We start from the raw sequence: 25,183 nt of genomic DNA, 5'->3' as shown, positions 1-25,183 counted from the left end.
TACTTCAGCGTGCATTCACACGTGCTTGTAACGTACTCATTTGTACACATCAGTAAATAACTCTAAGCAGTAAATTAGGTCGGTCTTATTCGTTCGGTCGGCATGCAGTGAAAGGTGACTTTTACCGCAGATGCCGAGTGGCAATACTGACATACTTAAAGAGACAACATCGTGAGACACTGACTGTTTGGGGAGTGCGAGCTCTGCCCTGCGAGGTCCGTTCTCTTTGGATTTGGCTGCTTTGTCCTGCTGTTTTACCTCGCGGTACCCGCTCCGCGGGTCCCGCTTCGCCTGTGTGACTGGGCGCACCATTACTGCGTGTGGAGAAGGGGAGCTGCTGGAAACTCGGGAAGAGGGCTGCGAGCGCCAGGTGAGGATCAGGGACTCCATTGCCCAGGAGTCCCTGTGCTGCCATCATTCCCTGCACCTGGACGCTCTGCCTCTCCCTGCTGGACACGCCCCCTAAGCTCCGCTGTAAAGAGCCTGCTCGCCTTGAGCTCTTTGGGAGACACTGACTGTTTGGGGAGTGCGAGCTCTGCCCTGCGAGGTCCGTTCTCTTTGGATTTGGCTGCTTTGTCCTGCTGTTTTACCTCGCGGTACCCGCTCCGCGGGTCCCGCTTCGCCTGTGTGACTGGGCGCACCATTACTGCGTGTGGAGAAGGGGAGCTGCTGGAAACTCGGGAAGAGGGCTGCGAGCGCCAGGTGAGGATCAGGGACTCCATTGCCCAGGAGTCCCTGTGCTGCCATCATTCCCTGCACCTGGACGCTCTGCCTCTCCCTGCTGGACACGCCCCCTAAGCTCCGCTGTAAAGAGCCTGCTCGCCTTGAGCTCTTTGGGAGACACTGACTGTTTGGGGAGTGCGAGCTCTGCCCTGCGAGGTCCGTTCTCTTTGGATTTGGCTGCTTTGTCCTGCTGTTTTACCTCGCGGTACCCGCTCCGCGGGTCCCGCTTCGCCTGTGTGACTGGGCGCACCATTACTGCGTGTGGAGAAGGGGAGCTGCTGGAAACTCGGGAAGAGGGCTGCGAGCGCCAGGTGAGGATCAGGGACTCCATTGCCCAGGAGTCCCTGTGCTGCCATCATTCCCTGCACCTGGACGCTCTCCCTCTCCCTGCTGGACACGCCCCATAAACACCCACTCCCTATATTAGGAGCAGCTTCCCCCGCGGCGCGGGAGCGCGTGGGAGGGCGCCGGGAGAAGCCCGGGACAAGGGCGGGACCGTCCAAGGCCGTCACAGGCCGGAGTGGGCTGGGCTGGGCCTACTCTCTTGGTTTTGTTCGCTAGACTGTGCAGAAGTAACTGCTGGAACTGTTGGAACCATTGAACTACCAAGGTGTTTACCTGCCCTGTGAGGCATATCTGCCCATCTCTGAGTAAAATAATGCCTTCCCCGGTAAGGGAGAGTACACCACAGAAACCGGGAGGAGCGAAAATTGGGACACTTGAAAATTATTTCTCACGGGCAGTGGGGGAGGCTGACAAAGAGGGAAACTTGTCCAGGCTAAGGGCGGAACGGAGACGATCAGTAGATAATCTGAAAAATACCCCCATGGGAGAACAATCTATCACATTTAGGGAGGAGCCTACTCGCATTGAGGATGTTCCACTCCTGCTAAGGGAGTGTGTTACCACCCCACCAGTTGGGATTAGGAGTCCAGCTCTGGTCATTAGCCCCAGCCCCACCAGGGGGACTATTGATTTAATCTCACAACCGCCCAAAGTTCACAATGATAGAAACCCCAAATGGAAAGCAGTGAATACACAAGTAATTTTGGGACCCCCTCCAAAAAAGCGTAGGAGAAGGGCAAAGGGAGCGCAGGGAAGTAGTAAACCCAAGACTTCACACTTGGACTTTGGCAAATCCTTAAAAAATCCCGCATCTATAGTAAAAGTACCGGCAGAGTCACTCCCAAAATCTAACGTTCAGGAGAATACATCTCCTGCCCGGATTGATAATGCAGGGACCAGTATTGTTAATGTCCCCCTCTCTGTTGTGCCGTTGGGAAATGTGGAATTTCTGTTAAGGTCGCTGCTACTTCCAATCAGCGAAAGTATAAAAAAGATTGAGATCAGGCTAACCATATTGGAGGCTACATTGGGAAGTCTGAAAACTCGCGCTGGTCGACAGGGAAGTGACCCAGAATCTAGTACCACCATAGTGGCCCCACAAGGGTCGGCACCCCGGGTAGAAAACCCAGCTCCACCACAAGCTGTAAAGGGTGTAGTCCCGCATCAATCCCTAAACCCTAAACCTGTAACTACCAACCCACTCTGTGTAAATACACTTAATCCCTCTCTTGTACCAGTAGCTTCGGCACACCCGGTAGATAACATCTTCCCAGACCATCAAAGGAAGCCCCCTGCAAGACCCCGTCGTCCCAACTTACCACCAGAGACTAATGACCTTACTGTGGTTATGGCAGGGGTCCCGCAACTTGATGAAGGAGAAGTAGAGGATTTCTGTGCCTTAAAAACCAGGGTAATCAAGTGGCTAAACAGAAATAGACCCCTCCCAAGACATCTTAATAATGAAATTATAATGGTAAGAAGGGTCCCATGGGTAGGGAGAACCCAAAAAACCATACCTGGGGACTGTTTACTGGTGAGTTTTAGGGACAAGGGTACGGTGTCGCACATATGTCAAGGGGAAAACATATCAAGGGAATCTACCATCCAAACCCTTCGTGTGTCCTTTTTTCCCATCGCCCCAGGCCCATTTTACCCACCCCAAAATCATGATAGACGGGAGAGGGCTGGGAGAAGGGGGAATCACCAGGCCTTTCAGCCTAGGCCACTATTTGGCAGACCAGTACCTCCTCTCCCTACCTATAATCGGTTTGATTGCCTGAACGGCCTAGAGGGGGTGGATTGACAAACAGAGAAGGCCCCTAAGGAGAACATAGAAAAGGGTGTTCAAGTATTAATACCGGAGGAGCAAAGACACCGGACCCCGCAAATTCAAACATCTAGGGCGGAGGAATCTATGTTCTTTGAAGATAAGGGTATGGCTGTAGATGGGTTGGTGGGAGGAGGTGGGGGGGACACACAAGGGGAGTTGCAGGAGATGGGATCAAGGAGTCAGGGGGGTGCAGTATTGGGTGGAGAGGACATGAGAATTATTTCTTGGAATGTAGCGGGCTTAGCTGGAATATTTAATAACAAGGAGTGGGTTGACTATGTCAGGAAATTCAATGTTATTTGTTTACAGGAGACATGGGCTGTGGTGAATAATTACCATCTTCAGGGTTACAAGTGCTTTTTTGTCCCCGCCCGAAAATCCAGTTCTGGGAGAGCAATGGGGGGCTTAGCTGTTTATGTAGATTTATCCCTCCCAGGTATCTGGTTGTCTCTTGACTGGAATTTGTATGGAATACAGGCAGTTCGGTTTTCTGGTAAGGGGTTGAAATTGTCTGTTTTTAATTTTTATAACAGTGAGACATCAAATTCCAATTCACCCCTACTGGCTGAACTTGACCAGAGGCTGGGTCAAGAAATTATGTCTCAGAACAAAGGGCCGTATCATGGCGTACTTTTGGCAGGAGATTTTAATTGTCACCTCTGTCCGGCACTAATAAAGGCAAATACAGATTGGGCGCAATGCCCGATTGAGAAGGGGCCGCATTTTGTACATACGCCGACTGGGGCTGCTCTTGGGTTGCTTCGGGTTAAGTATGACCTAGAGCACACCATTAACATGATAGACCCACAGTTGGACGGTATGCTCCCACCAACTTTCAAGGGTAGGGGCTGTGCATCTATCATAGATTACATCTTGGTCTCGAGACCGTTGATTAATAAAATAATTAGTGTAGGGATAGAGTGGAGCGGTTTTAGTGATCATAATCCGCTCACCTTAACGTTTCTTTACAAAGCGGGCAGTGTAACTAAATCCCGTTGTCTAATCGAGGAGAGGGCCACTGATCAAGGCAGGAGATTGAAGTGGTCTAAAATTGATGGGGCACAGTTTTATAAAACTCTGGGCGATAAGGGTCTAGTGGCCATTAATGATTGTTTAGATTTGGAAATACAGGGTCCAAGGGTCCTGGAAGCGTTTGTCCACATTGCTAATCTAATTGACGAATTATTGAGATCTAGTGGGCCCATACGTAACCAGGCAAGTCCCCGCTGGTTCGATAGAGATTGCTCTAAGGCACTGAGGGAACTGAAATGTTCCCTCAAGACGAAACCACGGGATTCACAGATTATTAGGCTCAGTAGAGAAAGGTATAAAAAAGAGATTAAAAGGAGGAAACTTGCCTTACAGGCAGAAGCATGGGCAGATCTAAGAGAAGCTGGGGAAAGAAAAGATTTAGCGGGGTTCTGGAGAATCATCAATAAACCGACCTTTTTAGAAAAGGATTCTCCGGAGATAGGGGCTAATATTCTTCCGGAGCAATGGGTAGCCCATTTTAGGGGTTTATATAATTACGAGCCGGGTACCCATGTGGAACCACCGGAATTTTTAAGTCAGGCCCCACCAGTTACATTCACTCTTAAGGAGATTATGACAGGGATGGAGGGTCTAACAAAAAATAAAGCCCCGGGCCCGGACGGAATTCCGCCAGACCTGTTCCTCAGTAATATAGATCTATGGGCTCCCTTGATGACTAGGGTCTTAAATACCGCTATTACCTGTGGTCTCCCCCCTTCATGGTCCAAGGCGATCATTGTACCAATTTTTAAGAAGGGTAATAGGGATGACCCGAAGTGCTATCGGCCCATTTCCCTGATTGACGTATCGGCCAAACTTTTGGGAAGGGCAATCCTGAATAGACTGACCGAATGGACAGAAGAGAACAACATCTTCTCGGATACCCAGTATGGGTTCAGGATAGGGAGGTCCACCAGTGACCAGTGCCTAAACCTATATATGCTGACTGCCAAGTATACCCTGGCTAGCGACGAACCCATGTATATGGGATTCATGGACCTGGCAGCAGCATTCGATCACGTCAACAGAGGAAAGCTGTGGGATATGATGTCAGGTATGGGGATAGAAAGTGGCCTAATCACTATACTGAGGGAACTGCATAGTGACACCACGGCCAAGGTTAAATTCAACAGGGAGGGAGGCCTGTCTGACTCCTTTCCATGTAGGAGTGGAGTCAGACAAGGTTGCATACTTGCCCCTTTTCTGTTCTCTCTTTATATCAACAACCTGGAGCAGTTCCTTCTGGGTTTAAAAACAGACTGCCCGAGGGTTGGGCTGCGGCATATCCCCGTCCTGCTTTATGCAGATGATGCGGTTTTATTAGCAAGAACACCACGCAGCCTACAAACCCTGATAGAGGGGTTTGTGGAGTTCATGAGTAACCTAGACCTATTTGTTAACCTAGGGAAATCCTATGTGCTTCTGGCCGGCAAAAAACCTTTCACCAAATTTGTTTACACAATTGGCTCACATTGCTTGGAGCAGGTCAAGACGTTCTCCTACCTCGGGGTAACTTTTGACGGTGCCCTGCAATTTACCCCTCTGGTGACGGAACGTTGCACAAAAATGATCGCTTCTAATGGGGCAATAGCCGGATATGGCAGGAGGGTGGGCAGATGGAGTCCGGAACAGGTGATGAATCTGTACGGCTCCATAACATGCTCCAAAGTAATTTATGGGGCAGAAGTCTGGGGGTTTGTGAATACAATTAGTATCCAACAGGAAGAAAATAGGTATTTGAAAGCAATCCTGAGGGTGCCACCCAGCACGGCTGGTTTCATAGCCCACAGGGAGTTAGGGAGACCATATTTGGAAGATTTAGTAAAACTTAGACCTATAGTGGCGTGGTTAAAAATATGGATAAACCCGGATGCGCATTTAAGTAGAGAAATACTATTGGACTGCCTAGGTAGGACCCATTCAATGCGCATCCCCTGGCTCAAATACGTGAAAAATACCCTGGAGGAGATAGGGCTGGGGAATCTTTTCACGAACCCTGCCATTATTTCAGCACAGCACAAGAAACTAGTAGGGGAATTATTTTTGGGGCAAGAAACCCAACGTCGAGCTGATGCTGAAGGAGTGAAAAAGACTGTAAGGGCCCATGGATTGGTAAAAAGTGTGGAGGGTATGGAGCCTTACTTATTTCTTCTGCATAATGCACAGGACAGATTTTTAATGTGCCGTCTCAGACTGAATCTGCTCCCCTTCATGTTGGCTATACCTGCAGGGTTTACCTCATCTATTGAGCAGAAGGGTCCCTGCGGCTGCGACAATCGGTCTCCGCAGGATACCCTTCACTTTGTTTTGCTTTGTCCCTATTTCTCCATGCCCAGGCGTAGATTCCTTGTAAATATTTTTAAAAAAGCGCGACTGGAACACGCCAGGGATGCCCTAGTATTTCTGTTAAAAGCCTCTGACCCATTAACGCTATGTAGCATTCTGAATTTTATTAAAGTCGCTATTCGTTTAAGACAGACAGGCGGAGATGAATGAAAAATTGTGAATTTGTATTTATTTGGCCCTTTGTTGGCAAATCTTTTTACTGTATCAATTATGTACAAGGATCCCAATTAGTATTTAATAATGTTTTATTCTTATTTGTGTATATAAATTTGCTTTTATGGTGTTTTTTATTCACCGAATAAAGATTCTTGAATTGAATTGAATTGAGTGCTAAGGATAATCCATGCTTCAAAATCCCTCCCCATGCTCCTCAGAAAGAAACATGTCGAGAAGGCCACTCTCGCGGAACACCGCCTTCACTGACCTTTTATTCGACCACTAACCTGTGGTTGGATTTCACGTGATGTCAACAGTGCCGACAAAGACTCTGTGAAAAAAACATAAACCTTAGTTTGAGTGGTGCACAGCTAATCTATGCGACTATTCGCCAGTGCTCGCATGTGAAAAACTGAAGTACCTAATTCATAGACGATCGCCTGAATATCTGTAATAAATCATACAAACGGTACTGGGTGAATACGGGAAAGCGCACCGTCAACAAGGTAACTCAACATAAAGATGCAGGTATATGGTGATTAATCTCCCGTCTCGCTGACTGCTTACCTTAAGTTATGCTGCAAATTACATCGTACGTGCCATCATACTTCAGTCTGCACTGGAAGCCCCGCCCCCTCTCAGCCCATATTTGTTATTGGCTTGTGCCATTGTCCTTCGTAAATACTGGCTTCTGATTCGTAAATTGGTTTGTTAGTCCCTCCTAGGTATTGCCTTGTCTGCATTTGTTACCCATAACTACTAGACCTTTTACTTGGCTTGTTAGACGGTCTGCATTATAAGTAGGTGAGCACTATTTTTGTTTAATGACACTGATGGCGACAGTGGCAGCCGCTTATGTTATAGAGCGCTATGCAGCTCTATCTTGCATGCTGAGCGCAGCGCACGCTTTAGGGACACCGCGCTCTGTTTCTTTAAAAAAAATGTTTTACAACTTCACCATTGAGCGCGGCGCTCGCTACACGGACACCACGCTCTGCAATACGACCGGTATTGACTTTCCCTTGTGCTTCTTCCTCGCACCACCTACACTTTGTCTCTCGACCTCACTCTCAAGCATTCTTCGCTTTCTCTTCCTCCTCATAATCTTCCTGTTTCTGCCTTTCTCTCTCTTGCTCTAAGGCTAGTCTGTGTTGTCAAAATGAGCGCCGGTGCCCAGAACATCAAACACTGTTGCTTCTCTTTTACCTGAGAGAGCGGAGTGCCTTGAGATGTACGAGCAGCCCGGACCGCTCAGCAGAGGCCGCCTCCACAGTGTACACACACTAGTTCCCCATTTGTGGGAGGTGGATGTATGACCCCTGCTCCTGCTCGACCCCTGCTCCTGCTCCACCCCTGCTCCTGCTCCACCCCTGCTCCTGCTCCACCCCTGCTCCTGCTCCACCCCTGCTCCTGCTCCACCCCTGCTCCTGCTCCACCCCTGCTCCTGCTCCACCCCTGCTCCTGCTCCACCCCTGCTCCTGCTCCACCCCTGCTCCTGCTCGACCCCTGCTCCTGCTCGACCCCTGCTCCTGCTCCACCCCTGCTCCTGCTCGACCCCTGCTCCACCCCTGCTCCTGCTCGACCCCTGCTCCACCCCTGCTCCTGCTCGACGCCTGCTCCACCCCTGCTCCTGCTCCACCCCTGCTCCACCCCTGCTCCTGCTCGACCCCTGCTCCACCCCTGCTCCTGCTCGACCCCTGCTCCTGCTCGACGCCTGCTCCACCCCTGCTCCTGCTCGACCCCTGCTCCTGCTCGACCCCTGCTCCTGCTCGACCCCTGCTCCTGCTCCACCCCTGCCCCTGCTCGACCCCTGCTCGACCCCTGCTCGACCCCTGCTCGGCCCCTGCTCCTGCTCGACCCCTGCTCCTGCTCGACCCCTGCTCCTGCTCGACCCCTGCTCCTGCTCGACCCCTGCTCCTGCTCGACCCCTGCTCGACCCCTGCTCCTGCTCGACCCCTGCTCCTGCTCGACCCCAGCTCCTGCTCGACCCCAGCTCCTGCTCGACCCCAGCTCCTGCTCGACCCCTGCTCCTGCTCGACCCCTGCTCCTGCTCGACCCCTGCTCCTGCTCGACCACTGCTCCTGCTCGACCCCTGCCCGACCCCTGCTCGACCCCTGCTCCTGCTCGACCCCAGCTCCTGCTCGACCCCAGCTCCTGCTCGACCCCAGCTCCTGCTCGACCCCTGCTCCTGCTCGACCCCTGCTCCTGCTCGACCCCTGCTCCTGCTCGACCCCTGCTCCTGCTCGACCACTGCTCCTGCCCGACCCCTGCTCCTGCTCCACCCCTGCTCCTGCTCCACCCCTGCTCCTGCTCCACCCCTGCTCCTGCTCCACCCCTGCTCCTGCTCCACCCCTGCTCCTGCTCCACCCCTGCTCCTGCTCCACCCCTGCTCCTGCTCCACCCCTGCTCCTGCTCCACCCCTGCTCCTGCTCGACCCCTGCTCCTGCTCCACCCCTGCTCCTGCTCGACCCCTGCTCCACCCCTGCTCCTGCTCGACCCCTGCTCCACCCCTGCTCCTGCTCGACGCCTGCTCCACCCCTGCTCCTGCTCCACCCCTGCTCCACCCCTGCTCCTGCTCGACCCCTGCTCCTGCTCCACCCCTGCTCCTGCTCGACCCCTGCTCCTGCTCGACGCCTGCTCCACCCCTGCTCCTGCTCGACGCCTGCTCCACCCCTGCTCCTGCTCGACCCCTGCTCCTGCTCGACCCCTGCTCCTGCTCGACCCCTGCTCCTGCTCCACCCCTGCCCCTGCTCGACCCCTGCTCGGCCCCTGCTCGACCCCTGCTCCTGCTCGACCCCTGCTCCTGCTCGACCCCTGCTCCTGCTCGACCCCTGCTCCTGCTCGACCCCTGCTCCTGCTCGACCCCAGCTCCTGCTCGACCCCAGCTCCTGCTCGACCCCAGCTCCTGCTCGACCCCTGCTCCTGCTCGACCCCTGCTCCTGCTCGACCCCTGCTCCTGCTCGACCCCTGCTCCTGCTCGACCACTGCTCCTGCTCGACCCCTGCTCGACCCCTGCCCGACCCCTGCTCGACCCCTGCTCCTGCTCGACCCCAGCTCCTGCTCGACCCCAGCTCCTGCTCGACCCCAGCTCCTGCTCGACCCCAGCTCCTGCTCGACCCCTGCTCCTGCTCGACCCCTGCTCCTGCTCGACCCCTGCTCCTGCTCGACCACTGCTCCTGCCCGACCCCTGCCCGACCCCTGCTCCTGCCCGACCCCTGCTCCTGCTCGACCCCTGCTCCTGCTCGACCCCTGCTCCTGCTCGACCCCTGCTCCTGCTCGACCCCTGCTCCTGCTCGACCCCTGCTCCTGCTCGACCCCTGCTCCTGCTCGACCCCTGCTCCTGCTCCACCCCTGCTCCTGCTCGACCCCTGCTCCTGCCCGACCCCAGCTCCTGCCCGACCCCAGCTCCTGCCCGACCCCAGCTCCTGCTCGACCCCAGCTCCTGCTCGACCCCTGCTCCTGCTCGACCCCAGCTCCTGCTCGACCCCTGCTCCTGCTCGACCCCTGCTCCTGCTCGACCCCTGCTCCTGCTCGACCCCTGCTCCTGCCCGACCCCTGCCCGACCCCTGCTCCTGCCCGACCCCTGCTCCTGCTCGACCCCTGCTCCTGCTCGACCCCTGCTCCTGCTCGACCCCTGCTCCTGCTCGACCCCTGCTCCTGCTCGACCCCTGCTCCTGCTCGACCCCTGCTCCTGCTCGACCCCTGCTCCTGCTCGACCCCTGCTCCTGCCCGACCCCTGCTCCTGCCCGACCCCTGCTCCTGCCCGACCCCTGCTCCTGCCCGACCCCTGCTCCTGCTCGACCCCAGCTCCTGCTCGACCCCTGCTCCTGCTCGACCCCTGCCCGACCCCTGCTCGACCCCTGCTCCTGCTCGACCCCTGCTCCTGCTCGACCCCAGCTCCTGCTCGACCCCAGCTCCTGCTCGACCCCAGCTCCTGCTCGACCCCTGCTCCTGCTCGACCCCTGCCCGACCCCTGCTCCTGCCCGACCCCTGCTCCTGCTCGACCCCTGCTCCTGCTCGACCCCTGCTCCTGCTCGACCCCTGCTCCTGCTCGACCCCTGCTCCTGCTCGACCCCTGCTCCTGCTCGACCCCTGCTCCTGCTCCACCCCTGCTCCTGCTCGACCCCTGCTCCTGCTCGACCCCTGCTCCTGCCCGACCCCTGCTCCTGCTCGACCCCTCCTCCTGCTCGACCCCTGCTCCTGCTCGACCCCTGCTCCTGCTCGACCCCTGCTCCTGCTCGACCCCTGCTCCTGCTCGACCCCTGCTCGACCCCTGCTCCTGCTCCACCCCTGCTCCTGCTCCACCCCTGCTCCTGCTCGACCACTGCTCCTGCTCGACCCCTGCTCCTGCTCGACCCCTGCTCCTGCTCGACCCCTGCTCCTGCTCGACCCCTGCTCCTGCTCGACCCCTGCTCCTGCTCGACCCCTGCTCCTGCTCGACCCCTGCTCCTGCTCGACCCCTGCTCCTGCTCGACCCCTGCTCGACCCCTGCTCCTGCTCGACCCCTGCTCCTGCTCCACCCCTGCCCGACCCCTGCCCGACCCCTGCTCCTGCCCGACCCCTGCTCCTGCTCGACCCCTGCTCCTGCTCGACCCCTGCTCCTGCTCGACCCCTGCTCCTGCTCCACCCCTGCTCCTGCTCGACCACTACTCCTGCTCGACCCCAGCTCCTGCTCGACCCCTGCTCCTGCTCGACCCCTGCTCCTGCTCCACCCCTGCTCCTGCTCGACCCCTGCTCCTGCTCGACCCCTGCTCCTGCTCGACCCCTGCTCGACCCCTGCTCCTGCTCCACCCCTGCTCCTGCTCGACCCCTGCTCCTGCTCGACCCCTGCTCCTGCTCGACCCCTGCTCGACCCCTGCTCCTGCTCGACCACTGCTCCTGCCCGACCCCTGCCCGACCCCTGCCCGACCCCTGCCCGACCCCTGCCCGACCCCTGCTCCTGCCCGACCCCTGCTCCTGCCCGACCCCTGCTCCTGCTCGACCCCTGCTCCTGCTCGACCCCTGCTCCTGCTCGACCCCTGCTCCTGCTCGACCACTGCTCCTGCCCGACCCCTGCCCGACCCCTGCCCGACCCCTGCTCGACCCCTGCTCCTGCCCGACCCCTGCCCGACCCCTGCTCGACCCCTGCTCCTGCTCGACCCCTGCTCCTGCTCGACCCCAGCTCCTGCTCGACCCCTGCTCCTGCTCCACCCCTGCTCCTGCTCGACCCCTGCTCCTGCTCGACCCCTGCTCCTGCTCGACCCCTGCTCCTGCTCGACCCCTGCTCGACCCCTGCTCCTGCTCGACCACTGCTCCTGCCCGACCCCTGCCCGACCCCTGCTCCTGCCCGACCCCTGCCCGACCCCTGCTCCTGCCCGACCCCTGCTCCTGCCCGACCCCTGCTCCTGCCCGACCCCTGCTCCTGCTCGGCCCTTGCTCCTGCTCGGCCCTTGCTCCTGCTCGACCCCTGCTCCTGCTCGACCCCTGCTCCTGCTCGACCCCTGCTCCTGCTCGACCCCTGCTCGACCCCTGCTCCTGCCCGACCACTGCTCCTGCCCGACCCCTGCCCGACCCCTGCCCGACCCCTGCCCGACCCCTGCCCGACCCCTGCTCCTGCCCGACCCCTGCTCCTGCCCGACCCCTGCTCCTGCCCGACCCCTGCTCCTGCCCGACCCCTGCTCCTGCCCGACCCCTGCTCCTGCTCGACCCCTGCCCTCGTTTGACTCCTACTTGACCCCTGCCCTCGTTTGACTCCTACTTGACCCCTGCTCTCGTTTGACTCCTACTTGACCCCTGCTCTCGTTTGACTCCTACTTGACCCCTGCTCTCGTTTGACTCCTACTTGACCCCTGCTCTCGTTCGACCCCTGCTCTTGTTTGACCCCTGCCCCTGCTCAACCCCTGCTCCTGCTTGACCCCTGCTCTCGTTTGACCCCTACTCGACCCCTTTTCCTGCTCGACCCCTGCTCTCGTTTAACCCCTACTTGAGCCCTGCTCCTGCTCGACCCCTGCTCTCGTTTGACCCCTGCCACGAGCTCATTCCATAGCAAAGATTCCGTGACTCAGTAGAAGGGTAATCTCATAGGCGCGTTTCTGCTCTTCTACAAGAACATATATTGCTGCACAGTCTCAATCATGGACCGTTGCCTGGTCAGCGGTGACGTCACGAGAGAGACACAGGGAGTGCTTTTTCTATTTGATCATGTCTGTCACTACAGTCAGTAGATTTGAGATGTGACCTTGCGCTTAGAGCTGTGTACTAAGGATCTACTGGGGAACCAACTTCTGGCCCTGGCATTGGATCAACATCCTGCGACGCTGGGCAAATCACTTAAACTCGCCATCTTGATAAGATATCGAATTGTAATATTCTTCAGGTGCTCATGTAACGCGCTCTATTTGCTCAGCCAAACTTGGGCTGTGCAAAAAAAAAGAAATTATTAAAATAGCAGTGGGAGGTCTGAGCATTGACTCTACCAAAAGACACTCCTTGCGGGTTACACCACTACCAACCTGCGCCCTAGAAAAATTGAAGTCATTCATAAAAACAAAACGTACTGTATATTAGTCACTTCCCCCTTTTTTATAGAATGCAAAGAAATTGTGTAAATATTCCCAAAGCCCTGAAGTTTGTCCTAGAAGACACGTCATTCATTCTCTTCATTTAAAGCTCTTTTAATTGCAGAGAAAGCAAACAAATAACCAATGACACTTAAAGTACATTGTAGATCCAGTCAACCAATTGCATCCCTTCTGACTGAAAGTTACTTTGTGTTGATTTTAAGGTGGTCACTTTGGAGAGGTGTCTGGCTCGGGTGGATGGGGGATTCATTGCCTGCAGGGTACAAGGTTCTTCTGTAATCGCGTCAATGGAGTATCTGTGTCTTTGTTTACGCAGCAGCGGACTCCGTTTGGTCTCCGAAGTGGAAGAAGGGCGTTGAAAAGTCCCCTGGTTCGTTGAAGGGTGTGTGGACCGTGAGGTTACACCGACTCGGTGAGTACATGCCTCCTTCCGGATCTTTATTCTGATATTTCACATGCGGAGCTTCAGTGTCCACCTGTCCTCACAGGATTCGTACCCCCAGGGGCAGGGGAAGCAGAGGGGGCACACATCTCTCTGCATTAATAAAAACACTGCACCCCCTCCCTCAATAAAGCGATGACCATCTTCATGGTCGAATGGCCGTTGAAAGCGGTTTGAAAGGCAGCATCTGTTCTGGAGGCCATGAGACATTTATTCTTTTATGAATACTCTTTCCATTGTCGCAACTTGGGTGTCGTTTAAGTGACATACGGCTCACAAATCACATTTTTATGTTAATAGTTCACGAGCTGTTCAGGTGTTTGTATCGACAGCTTTCACTACTGGTATCTGCTTCCTGTATGTGGGAAGCACTGCGGAAATGGCTGACATTGTAATCCATGTGAAGAACCATGTGAGACTTTAGGAAAGGAGAAAATCTCATGTTTTGTCCAATTGGTGGACGTATAATCATGCTTTGAATCGTGGTTTTGACAACTATCGTGTGATCCGGAATGTACCTTTGCTGGAAGTCTTCTTGTTACAAAGCCATAGGTTGCTTTTACTCACTGTCTGAGTTTGCACGGCCAAGGAGAGGAGCGGATAGAAGTAAGGAAGAAGGCTGAGTGTGAGAGTTGAGCGTGAAGCCAGACCGCTTGGTCTGCCAGGCTAAGGCGCTTGCTGTCTGAGAAAGTAAGGAGTGAGTACCAACAATCAGGATACAAATTTGAGTGAATTTGTGTTCCTCCATCTTTGTTTCTCAAGCTCTGCCACTTCAGTCCTGGGCTTCCATTTCTTTGTCTCCTGTCAGTTCTGTAGCCTTGATTCTCTTCATTAGAAAAAATCTGAGTAAAGGCAGATTTTACTAAAACATTTGAAAGGTAAACTCGTAACTGGAACATGCTGTCCCTTGAAACGGAAGATCACACCCCTCCATGTTATAAAAGCAGCACTTTAAGGCCAGAGTAGGAAAGTGTCCCTTTTTGAGATGGTCAATCCCACTTTTTCCCTGGTACCTGATGCAATTTTGACGGACGTGCACTGGGTTCCAGCTATCCAGGTCCCGACTTCCAGTTCTCTTTCCCTAAAACCAGCTAACTGTGCAATTGTTCCCTGTATATAAACAGGTTTTAGTTGCAATAGCCCCCGCCCCCCTCCCCACACACTTGTTGCCTGATTATAGATGTGTACGGCTGTCCCTGCTAACCAGGCTCCCAGTACCAGTGTTCTTTTCCATAAAAACTCTGTACAGTTACTTACCCCCCCCCCCCCACACTTTTGGCAAAACCTTTAGCACCCTCTGTGGGTCCCTAGTAAATGGGCGCCTGGTACCGAGGGCCTGAGGTTTTAAAGCGGGTCTGTAAGGGCTGCGGCATGTATTGTGCCACCCGAAGGGACCCACCAAACTCATGCAGACTCCGTGCAGGCTGCATGAAATGATGCTGACAAAAGTGAAAACCAGACATGGCACAAGTGGTCATACAGGGGGCGTAGTGACACCAAGGGTAAGTAACGTATTGGCTACTACCCTTCACTACCCATAACTCCCCTAAAGTCAGGATTCAAGTTGCCCCGGACACCAGGAACGCCCATTCCCCTGACCAAAGAAGAAGAGCAGAAGAAGCAAGAACTTTGGACTACTGGTGGACTTTGGCGCCAAAGCGTGCCTTCTCCTGTCCCGACAATCGCGTCAGCCCGACTCGTCCTGCAGCTCTGCATCCTCCAGAAGCCTCGTAGGGACTCCAATTCAGAAAAGGGGGTGGTGATGAACAGAGTGTCTGAATTAAGCAGACCACTCTTACCCAGTCCAAAGATCAGGGCTTGATCCATCACCGTTATTTAGCTCACTGCCCCATCCCAGCTCAGAACCTGGCTATATGCAAATTAGTCTGTCCCTGGCCCAGTGCATCATGGGAACAGGGCAGACCAAACTACCAAGCCAATTCTTCACCAGAAAGGAGACAAGCTTCCGGGGACCGGTTTCTGCCATTTCAGGCGTCTTCGGCCCGGCTTGCTTGAATCCTGATGGAGCAGTGAGCAAGGGACTCATGTCTGAGTATACCCTGCCACACCTATAGTGGCCAAAAACAATTCAGAAAAGGGGGTGGTGATGAACTGAGTGTCTGAATTAAGCAGACCACTCTTACCCAGTCCAAAGATCAGGGCTTGATCCATCACTGTTATTTAGCTCACTGCCCCATCCCAGCTCAGAACCTGGCTATATGCAAATTAGTCTGTCCCTGGCCCAGTGCATCATGGGAACAGGGCAGACCAAACTACCAAGCCAATTCTTCACCAGAAAGGAGACAAGCTTCCGGGGACCGGTTTCTGCCATTTCAGGCGTCTTCGGCCCGGCTTGCTTGAATCCCTTGCTCATTGCACCATCAGGATTCAAGCAAGCCGGGCCGACGACGGCTGAAATGCCAGAAACCGGTCCCCGGAAGCTTGTTTCCTTCCCAGTATAAGAATTGGCTTGGTAGTTTGGTTTGCCCTGTTCCCATCATGCACTGGGACAGGAACAGACTAATTTGCATGTAGCCAGGTTCTGAGCTGGGATGGTGCAGTGAGCTAAAAACGGTGATGGATCAAGCCCTGATCTTTGGACTGGGTAAGAGTGGTCTGCTTAATTCAGACACTCTGTTCATCACCACCCCCTTTTCTGAATCATTTTGTCCACCATAAGCGTGGAAGGGTATACTCAGATGTGAGTCCCTTGCTCATTGCACCATCAGGATTCAAGCAAGCCGGGCCGACGACGGCTGAAATGCCAGAAACCGGTCCCCGGAAGCTTGTTTCCTTCCCAGTATAAGAATTGGCTTGGTAGTTTGGTTTGCCCTGTTCCCATCATGCACTGGGACAGGAACAGACTAATTTGCATGTAGCCAGGTTCTGAGCTGGGATGGTGCAGTGAGCTAAAAAACGGTGATGGATCAAGCCCTGATCTTTGGACTGGGTAAGAGTGGTCTGCTTAATTCAGACACTCTGTTCATCACCACCCCCTTTTCTGAATCATTTTGTCCACCATAAGCGTGGAAGGGTATACTCAGATGTGAGTCCCTTGCTCATTGCACCATCCGGATTCAAGCAAGCCGGGCCGACGACGGCTGAAATGCCAGAAACCGGTCCCCGGAAGCTTGTTTCCTTCCCAGTATAAGAATTGGCTTGGTAGTTTGGTTTGCCCTGTTCCCATCATGCACTGGGACAGGAACAAACTAATCTGCATGTAGCCAGGTTCTGAGCTGGGATGGTGCAGTGAGCTAAAAAACGGTGTTGGATCAAGCCCTGATCTTTGGACTGGGTAAGAGTGGTCTGCTTAATTCAGACACTCTGTTCATCACCACCCCCTTTTCTGAATCATTTTGTCCACCATAAGCGTGGAAGGGTATACTCAGATGTGAGTCCCTTGCTCATTGCACCATCAGGATTCAAGCAAGCCGGGCCGACGACGGCTGAAATGCCAGAAACCGGTCCCTGGAAGCTTGTTTCCTTCCCAGTATAAGAATTGGCTTGGTAGTTTGGTTTGCCCTGTTCCCATCATGCACTGGGACAGGAACAGACTAATTTGCATGTAGCCAGGTTCTGAGCTGGGATGGTGCAGTGAGCTAAAAAACGGTGATGGATCAAGCCCTGATCTTTGGACTGGGTAAGAGTGGTCTGATTAATTCAGACACTCTGTTCATCACCACCCCCTTTTCTGAATCGTAGGGACTCCAGCACTCCGCCAAGCCGTCAGCATCTCCCTCGAAGTGGAGGAGCCACTAACCTGCAGGCACCCACCGCAGTGCCTGGTTCATTGTTTTGATAACCTTGATGACTGTTTGACTACAGGTGCTTCTGACCCTTCCACTCACTCCTATATCACACATGGAGGAGTCCCCCCATCTTCGAGATGACAGGGACTGAAAGATATACTTCACCTCACCTTCACCTTAGGCGGTGAAGTTGGCAGAGGTGGGCACACCTCCTATTCTTCCTGGTTTTCCCACCCAAAGTTGGGGTGTAAACTGGGGGCTGCCATCTGCTGCTCACAGCAGAGGCCTGGGGGTCGCTTTGCAAAGACGGCAGGCCTTTGAAGTTTCCCCCTCGAGCACTGTGCTCATCCTGGGGGAGGAGGTGTGACTCCTTCGCCCAGGATCTGCTTTGTTTCTGGTCTCCGAGAGCAGGGGCTCTCGACCCAGGGATCCAGAAACATGTCTGGTGGTGGCAGAATGCCTATAGCCAGTCACAGACCACACCCCGATCGGTAGGTTTTAGGGGCACCTCTAAGATGCCCTCTGGGTACATGTTACCATAAATCTCACACTGGCATCCGTGTGGATTTATTGTGAGGAGTAGTTTGGTACCAAATACCCCTGGGTTCAGATAACCCACATGGTGCTGTGGAACTTGAGTTGCCGAGTTTCCAGCCCGTGTACTCTCTATGGCTTCCTTGGCACTTATAATATTGGGAAATAGACCTAAATATTGTACTTGAGGTTTAGTGCGCCCTGCCAGAGGGCTTGTAGGACACCCCCGCGCCGCACGGCCACCAGCTGCTGCGTGTGCCCCCCCTGCTGTGCCCTCTGCCTCGCTGCCAGCCGCGCTGCCGGCCGACCCTGCTCTCGTTGCTCTGTCCTGTTTTTAAAATCATTTGTGCTTGTTTTTTTCCCTCGTTGTTTTTGCCCGTATTAAGTGTTTTTTGTCCAGCATTTGTGCTTGTATTGCATAGTTCTGCCCGTGTTAGCGTGTTTTTTGATTCTCATTTGTGCTTGTTCTCCTCGTAGTCGCTGCCCGCTCTCCTTAGTTTTTCCCGCCTCCCTCGCCGCCCCCCGCTTCCTGCCACCACCGCCGACCCCGCCCCTTTTTTCCTTCTGTTCCCTCCCCGCTCCCGCCTCCCAGCTGCTCCGCCCACCCGCGCACTTCGCCTTAAATGGCGACCGTGCGAACGCGCAGCGTTGACGCGCAGCGGGCGCGCCGATTGTGCGCCGAAGGCGCGCCAAAGGTAAGCCCGTCTGCGCCCGTCCGCGACCGGATCGCGACCAGCGCCAGGACCCCTGGCCCCCACCGACGGAAGCCGACCCGACGAACCTACAACGCCGCCGATCTCATCGCACTCAACACCGGCCGCATCCCAGGATGTCATCGAGCCGCCCCGAAGCACACCCACGGACCCTTCAGCTGCCACGCCTGCAAGTTCACTTGCATCCGGACTCACCCTGCACCAGCACTCGCCAAGCCGAACATCAGCAGCAACCACCTCAAGTGCATCCTGCTCAACACCCGCTCCGTCCACAGACACGCCGTAGAACTCTGGAACCTCCTCGACACCACCGCCCCTGACGTTGCCTTCCTCACCGAGACCTGGATAAACGCCTCCTCAGCCCCAGACATCGCCATCGCCATCCCGGAGGGCTACAAGATCATCCGGAGGGACCGCACCGCCAACCTGACGGGAGGAGGCATTGCCATCATCCACAGAGACACCATCCGCATCACGACCAACACCAACGACACCCTGACCACCGCTGAACACCTGCACTTCCAGATCCACACCAACCCGAAGACCACCCTCAGAGGCACCCTGATCTACCGACCCCCGGGTCCACGCACACGATTCAGCGAGGACATCGCCGACTTCGTCAGCCTGCATGCCCTCCCCTCCGCCGACTACATCCTCCTGGGGGACCTCAACTTCCACCTGGAGAACAACAGCGACCGCAACACCATCAGCCTGCTCGACAACCTCGCCAACCTCGGACTCAAGCAACTGGTGACCACCCCCACCCACCTCGCCGGACACACACTCGACGCCGTCTTCTCATCCAGCAAAGACGTCACCTTCAGCCACGCAACAGGACTCCACTGGACGGACCACAGCTGCGTCCACTTCAGCTTCAAAAGAACGACGATCCACCACCACCAGCAACAGGTTGCCCGAAGAAGCTGGAACAAGATCACAGCCGACCAGCTCACCGCTTCCCTGAGCCAGCACCCCCCGCCAGCTCAGCGAACCCCAGCCAGGCCGCCGACAACCTCACGAAGTGGATCAACAACGGCGCGGACGAACTCGCCCCTCTGAGAACCCCGCCCAGCAGACCCTGCAGCAGAAAAACACCATGGTTCACCGACGAACTGAAGAGCTCCAAGAAGAAGTGTCGAGCCCTCGAGAAAGTCTGGAGAAGGGAACCAACGACGGACAACATGACCACCCTCAAGCTCGCCACCCGGAAACACCACCAACTGATCCGCGCCACCAAGAAAAATACATACAAGGACCGGCTGGACAACAACGCACACAACTGCAAGGAACTCTTCAACATCGTGAAAGAGCTCTCCAACCCCAACGCCGGAAACAATGACATCACCCCGTCGCAAGACCTCTGCAACTCCCTCGCGTCCTACTTCCACAACAAGATCGCGGACATACACAACAGCTTCAGCAACCAACCAACGCAAGCCACAACCGCAACAACGCCACCCACCACCACCCTCCGAACCTGGACTCCGATCAGCACCGAAGACACCATCCGCACAATGAACTCCATCCATTCCGGATCTCCGACTGACCCCTGCCCTCACCACGTCTTCAACAAGGCCGACGCTGTCATCGCACCCCACCTGCGGGACATCATCAACACCTCCTTCGACACCGCCACCTTCCCTGAGAGCTGGAAGCACGCCGAACTCAGCGCTCTTCTCAAGAAACCCACAGCAGACCCCACCGACCTCAAGAACTACCGTCCAATCTCGCTCCTCCCGTTCCCGGCCAAAGTCATCGAGAAGACCGTCAACAAACAGCTGGCCGCCTTCCTCGAGACGAATGGATCCCTCGACCCCTCACAGTCTGGCTTCCGAGCGAACCACAGCACCGAGACCGCCCTCATCGCTGCCACCGATGACATACGAACTCTGATGGACAACGGAGAAACAGCAGCCCTCATCCTCCTGGACCTCTCCGCGGCTTTCGACACTGTCTGCCACCGCACCCTAGTACAGCGCCTCGGCAACATCGGAATCCAGGACAAGGCACTGGAATGGATCACCTCCTTCCTCGGCGGAAGAACACAGAGAGTCCGCCTACCACCGTACAAGTCAGAGGCCACCAAAGTCATCTGCGGCGTCCCTCAAGGATCCTCACTGAGCCCCACCCTCTTCAATGTCTACATGAGCCCCCTCGCGGCCATCGCACGCCAACACAACCTCAACATAATCTCCTACGCCGACGACACCCAGCTGATCCTCTCCCTGACCAACGACACCGCCACCGCCAGAGCCAACCTGCACGAAGGGATGAGAGAGGTAGCCGAATGGATGACGACCAGCCGCCTGAAACTGAACTCGGACAAGACGGAGGTCCTCATCCTGGGCTCCTCGCCCTCCGCCTGGGACGACTCCTGGTGGCCCCCCGCCCTGGGCACCGCACCTAAACCGACGGACCACGCACGCAACCTGGGCTTCATCCTGGACTCCTCCCTCTCCATGACCAGACAAGTAAACGCCGTCTCCTCGTCTTGCTTCAACATCCTGCGCATGCTACGTAAGATCTTCCGGTGGATCCCCACCGAGATGAGGAAGACGGTCACCCAGGCCCTCGTCACCAGCCGACTGGACTACGGCAACGCCCTCTACGCCGGAACCACCGCCAAGCTCCAGAAGAGACTCCAGCGGATCCAGAACGCCTCGGCCAGACTCATCCTCGACATCCCCAGACGCAGCCACATCTCCGGACACCTGAGAGATCTGCATTGGCTCCCGGTCAACAAGAGAATCACCTTCCATCTCCTCACCCACGCGCACAAAGCCCTACACGACCAAGGCCCGAGCTACCTCAACAACCGGATCAACTTCTACACTCCCAAGCGCCTCCTCAGATCAACCAGCCACGCCCTCGCCGCCGTCGCCCGCATCCGAAGAGCGACAACAGGAGGAAGGTCCTTCTCCTACCTGGCCGCCAAGACCTGGAACTCACTCCCAACCGACCTGCGCCTGACCCAAGACCACCTCTCCTTCAGGAAGAAGCTCAAGACCTGGCTGTTCGAGCAGTAACGGCACCCCCCCCCCCCAACCCAGCGCCTTGAGACCCTACGGGTGAGTAGCGCGCTCTATAAATGACCTGATTGATTGATTGATTGATTGTAAGGCCTGCTAGGGGTGGGGGAGACTTACCTACACCTTAGGCAGTGCTGGCTTGACTTTGTCAGGTTATTTTTGTCTGCACCAGGGCATGCATGCTGCAGTGGCAGTCTGCATGGCCTAGTTGAGGGGTCCCTAGGGGTCCCTCTTCAGTTCCAATGCCCTTGGTACCCAGGGTATGTTTTACCGGGGACCTATAGGGGGCCAGAAGGACCAATTGTGGAACAGTTTTTAGGGAAGAAGCTCTGGCACAGAGACCTGGTTGGCAGGAACCCTCTGCACTACAGTTGAATGCTTCGTCAAAACCAGGCAAAATATGGGGGCTGTCCATGTCGAAAGAGGCACTTTTCCACAATTCCGTCAAGTGTTTTTACTTTTTGAACCTACTAATTAATGCAAACTTCTCTTCTAGATCCATTGTTACTGAAGGAAAACCGGGTGAAGGTTACATCTGCGCGGCTGCGGAAGCATATATCTTTCGGTAAGTCCCTCCTGGGATAGCGAGTGCAGGAACGAACGGTCATCATTCATATCCTCTGCGTTGCCTTGCCCTCTCTTAGGTACTGCACAGAAATGTTTAAAATAAATGTCAGCCTTTGCCATTGGCTCAAGATTGTTTCAGTCACCGACCCTTCATGTGTTTTACTTGGTTCCACAGCCTCCTTTGCATAATTACGATTGTGATTTAGTCTTATCTACATAATCGCACGCACAACATATCAATTGTAGTAGAACCCCAGAGGCTACATTCTTGGTATAAAAGAACCGCACCTTCACTAGTCGGTGAGAGGAGATGCTTCCACGCTGACCCAAGACGCTGGGGTCGTGGCACACCAAAGCTTCAACACGCAGTGGTCCGACATCCCTTGTGGGGTGTCCAACTCGAGACCAAGACGGGGTCCTTCATTCTTGCCCCTCAGGTAATGATGGCTCTTTCCTAGGGCATTCTTGGCTTTACACCCGCACACATGCTACACTTAGGTACACTTAGGCAGTGTCCGCATCGTAGGAGTACGCTTGGTTACTGTCATGTGTATATACCTGCATATATTCACTGTTTTAGCACCATGGTAGAATTCTACCTTCTATTTACTCTGTTGGTGCTTGTAATCTTACGTTCGCTTCTGTCTATTGATTGTTGCAGCAAACAAGTTTTATACGAGAAGGACGCGGGTTCAATAAATGCTTATTGAAAACGTCCCTAATGTTTATTCTGTGCATCTCTCTGAGACCAAGTGAGCACGAGTGACTGAGCTAAAAGTGCTGTACTGTTTCCACTATCCCTGAAGAGTCCTGGGTTGTCATGTTCAATGGTTGCCAGAAACAATTCGCTCTTTGGTAAGTTTGGGGGACTTCTAGTGGCACTGTGAGCTGGCTGGACTAAAGGCGAACATATCCTTGGGGGGTGTCTGGAATCAGTCTGGACACCAATACCTTCATTTATGTTGTCCAACAAACCCGCAGATCCTATGTAGATTTATAGGAACTACACACCAGCACCGGAACCCTGCCACTAGGCGGGAGTCCCTAGGCCCCAACTCCGCCTTACGTTAGACAGATCCTCCGATCAATCTAAGGCCCTTCGTTCCCGGCCGTCTAGCCTTGAGGTCTCGTCTCTCTGCAATCTTCCTTCGTGCCTGTCTGTCCCTGTGCTTGGCCTTCTGTGCCCGTTGTCGTCTGTGCCCTCTTTGTTGCGCTGTCTAGTCCTTTTGTACCTATTTTTCTGACTGGTCTCTTGTACCCATTTTGCCTTTTGAGCTTTGTTCTTTTTTCTTGTTTTGACCATCTTTGATGCCTTGTTTCATGCCTGTTTTACCCATTTCGCTTTGCTCCATCTTTGGGCCTGTAATTGTGCTCCCTCTTCCCTCCTCTTTACCTGCTTCCCCAACTCTCCCTTGCCCAGCACCATCAGACTCCTCCCCATCCAAGACCTCCTTAATGGTGACCGCTGCGCCAAAGGCAAGCCTGTCAGCACCCGGACTGCGCCACGGATCCTAGTCCATCCGATTGACACTGCTACACCTCAGCTAGCGCTAAACACTGAAAACCGCCACAACTGCTGCACCATATCGCAAAGTAGGTCCTTTCTCATGCTCACTGCCGCTTTTCCTGCATCAACCCTCCACGCCACCCTCCAAACACCTCCCACCTCACCCCATATTGCCTGCACGCTCCTCAACAACAGATCTCTCTTCAAGCGTGCCACCGAGATCTGGGATCTCATCGACACTCACTCCTCGGACATCCTCTTCCTTACAGAGACCTGGCTGAGCCAGTCTTCGACCACCGCCTTGGCCATGGCCATCCCCCCACCTGGATTCAAGATCCTGTTGCGACAAGCCACACATCCCGGGATGAGGCCTCAGTCATCTACAAGGACACAGTCACCTGCACGACCTCTTCAGATGAACCAACCGCGCTCAATGAACACCTGCACTCCCTACTACAGATCAGCCACTCCACGACCATCTCCGACGCCCTCACTAACGACTGCCAGGACCGCGCACAACCTTCAGCAGCCCCCTCGCCATCAGCATCAACGACTACCTCCTACTCAGTGACCTCAACATTCATCTCGATGACCCTAAGGACCACAATACTACTGACCTCATAGAAGGCCTCAACAATATCGGCTTCGCACAGCTTGTGCTCACACCGCTGGGCACACACACCACCCAATCTTCACGTCCGCAACAAGATCACTTTGAGCCATCTCTCCCTGCTTACATGAACAGACCGCTCCATGGTACACTTCTACATCGGTGCAACCCACCAAACCTAAACCGACCATCAAACTCAGCCGCATAACAGAAGCAGATTGGACCCATGGTCTCCGATCTAACCAACCCACACTGGCGACCCTCAGAAAGACCTACCCACTTTCAACAACTGGATCACAGAAAGCGTCAACAATGTGGCCCCAATGAAAGAAATCAGACACACAAGAACTCATGCTCCACCATGCTAGTGCACCAAGGACATCAGACTACAAACACCACTGCAAGCAGCTGGAAAGAAGATGGAGGACCAGCCAAGACAACACCTCCAGAGACACCTCCAAATCCACCCTCAGAAGGTGCAAGGTACAGATCAAAGAAGCCAGCAAAGTCGCCCTCGTGATCAGACTCGAAACCTGCTCCAACACCGACAGAGAGCTCTTCAACATCGTCAAGGAACTTACCAACCCGACAGCTGCCACCAACACCATAATCTCCTCGGAAATCCTCTGCGACAACCTTTCAGACTTCTTTCACAACAAAATCTGCAAGATTTAGTCAAACTTCACACCCCAACCTACCATAGAGGACATCATGACGTAACCTCCCACCACCACCAGGAACACCCACCTCCTGTCTAAAGCCCCTTCCCCACAGATGACACTATCCAAACCATGCAGTACAAGCTTCATCGGCGCTCCAAGGGAGACTGTGCCTTCCACAGCACTAGCACTGACTCGAAACTGTAGCAGCTGCAGTTGTAAAGACTTCCTGTTTGGTGGAGGGCTTTATCTTTATTCGTAAACAGCGTTGGCCTTTAACTGTTTTAGATGCTGCCAAACAAACCCATGTCAAATTAAACCCTTGACCCCCCCCCGGAAAGTCGGTGCAAAGATTTGATTGCAATTGTTGTTCGATCCTG

The 25,183-nt window shown here is 54.7% G+C and overlaps 1 protein-coding gene across 1 annotated transcript in view; it reads left to right on the top strand.

The window, feature by feature from the left end:
* Positions 1-25,183, top strand: part of LOC144817650 (histone-lysine N-methyltransferase NSD2-like) — a 184,160-nt gene that overhangs the window by 60,952 nt on the left and 98,025 nt on the right. Inside the window, exons 4-5 of the mRNA XM_078674370.1 lie at positions 13,310-13,405; positions 21,957-22,025. Coding sequence (XP_078530496.1) covers positions 13,310-13,405; positions 21,957-22,025 — 165 coding nt within the window. The remainder of the gene's footprint in view (positions 1-13,309; positions 13,406-21,956; positions 22,026-25,183) is intronic.

Source organism: Lissotriton helveticus, chromosome 2_1 (assembly GCF_964261635.1).
Source record: "Lissotriton helveticus chromosome 2_1, aLisHel1.1, whole genome shotgun sequence".
Lineage (NCBI taxonomy): Eukaryota > Metazoa > Chordata > Amphibia > Caudata > Salamandridae > Lissotriton > Lissotriton helveticus.
This window is presented reverse-complemented; position numbering and strand designations above follow the sequence as displayed.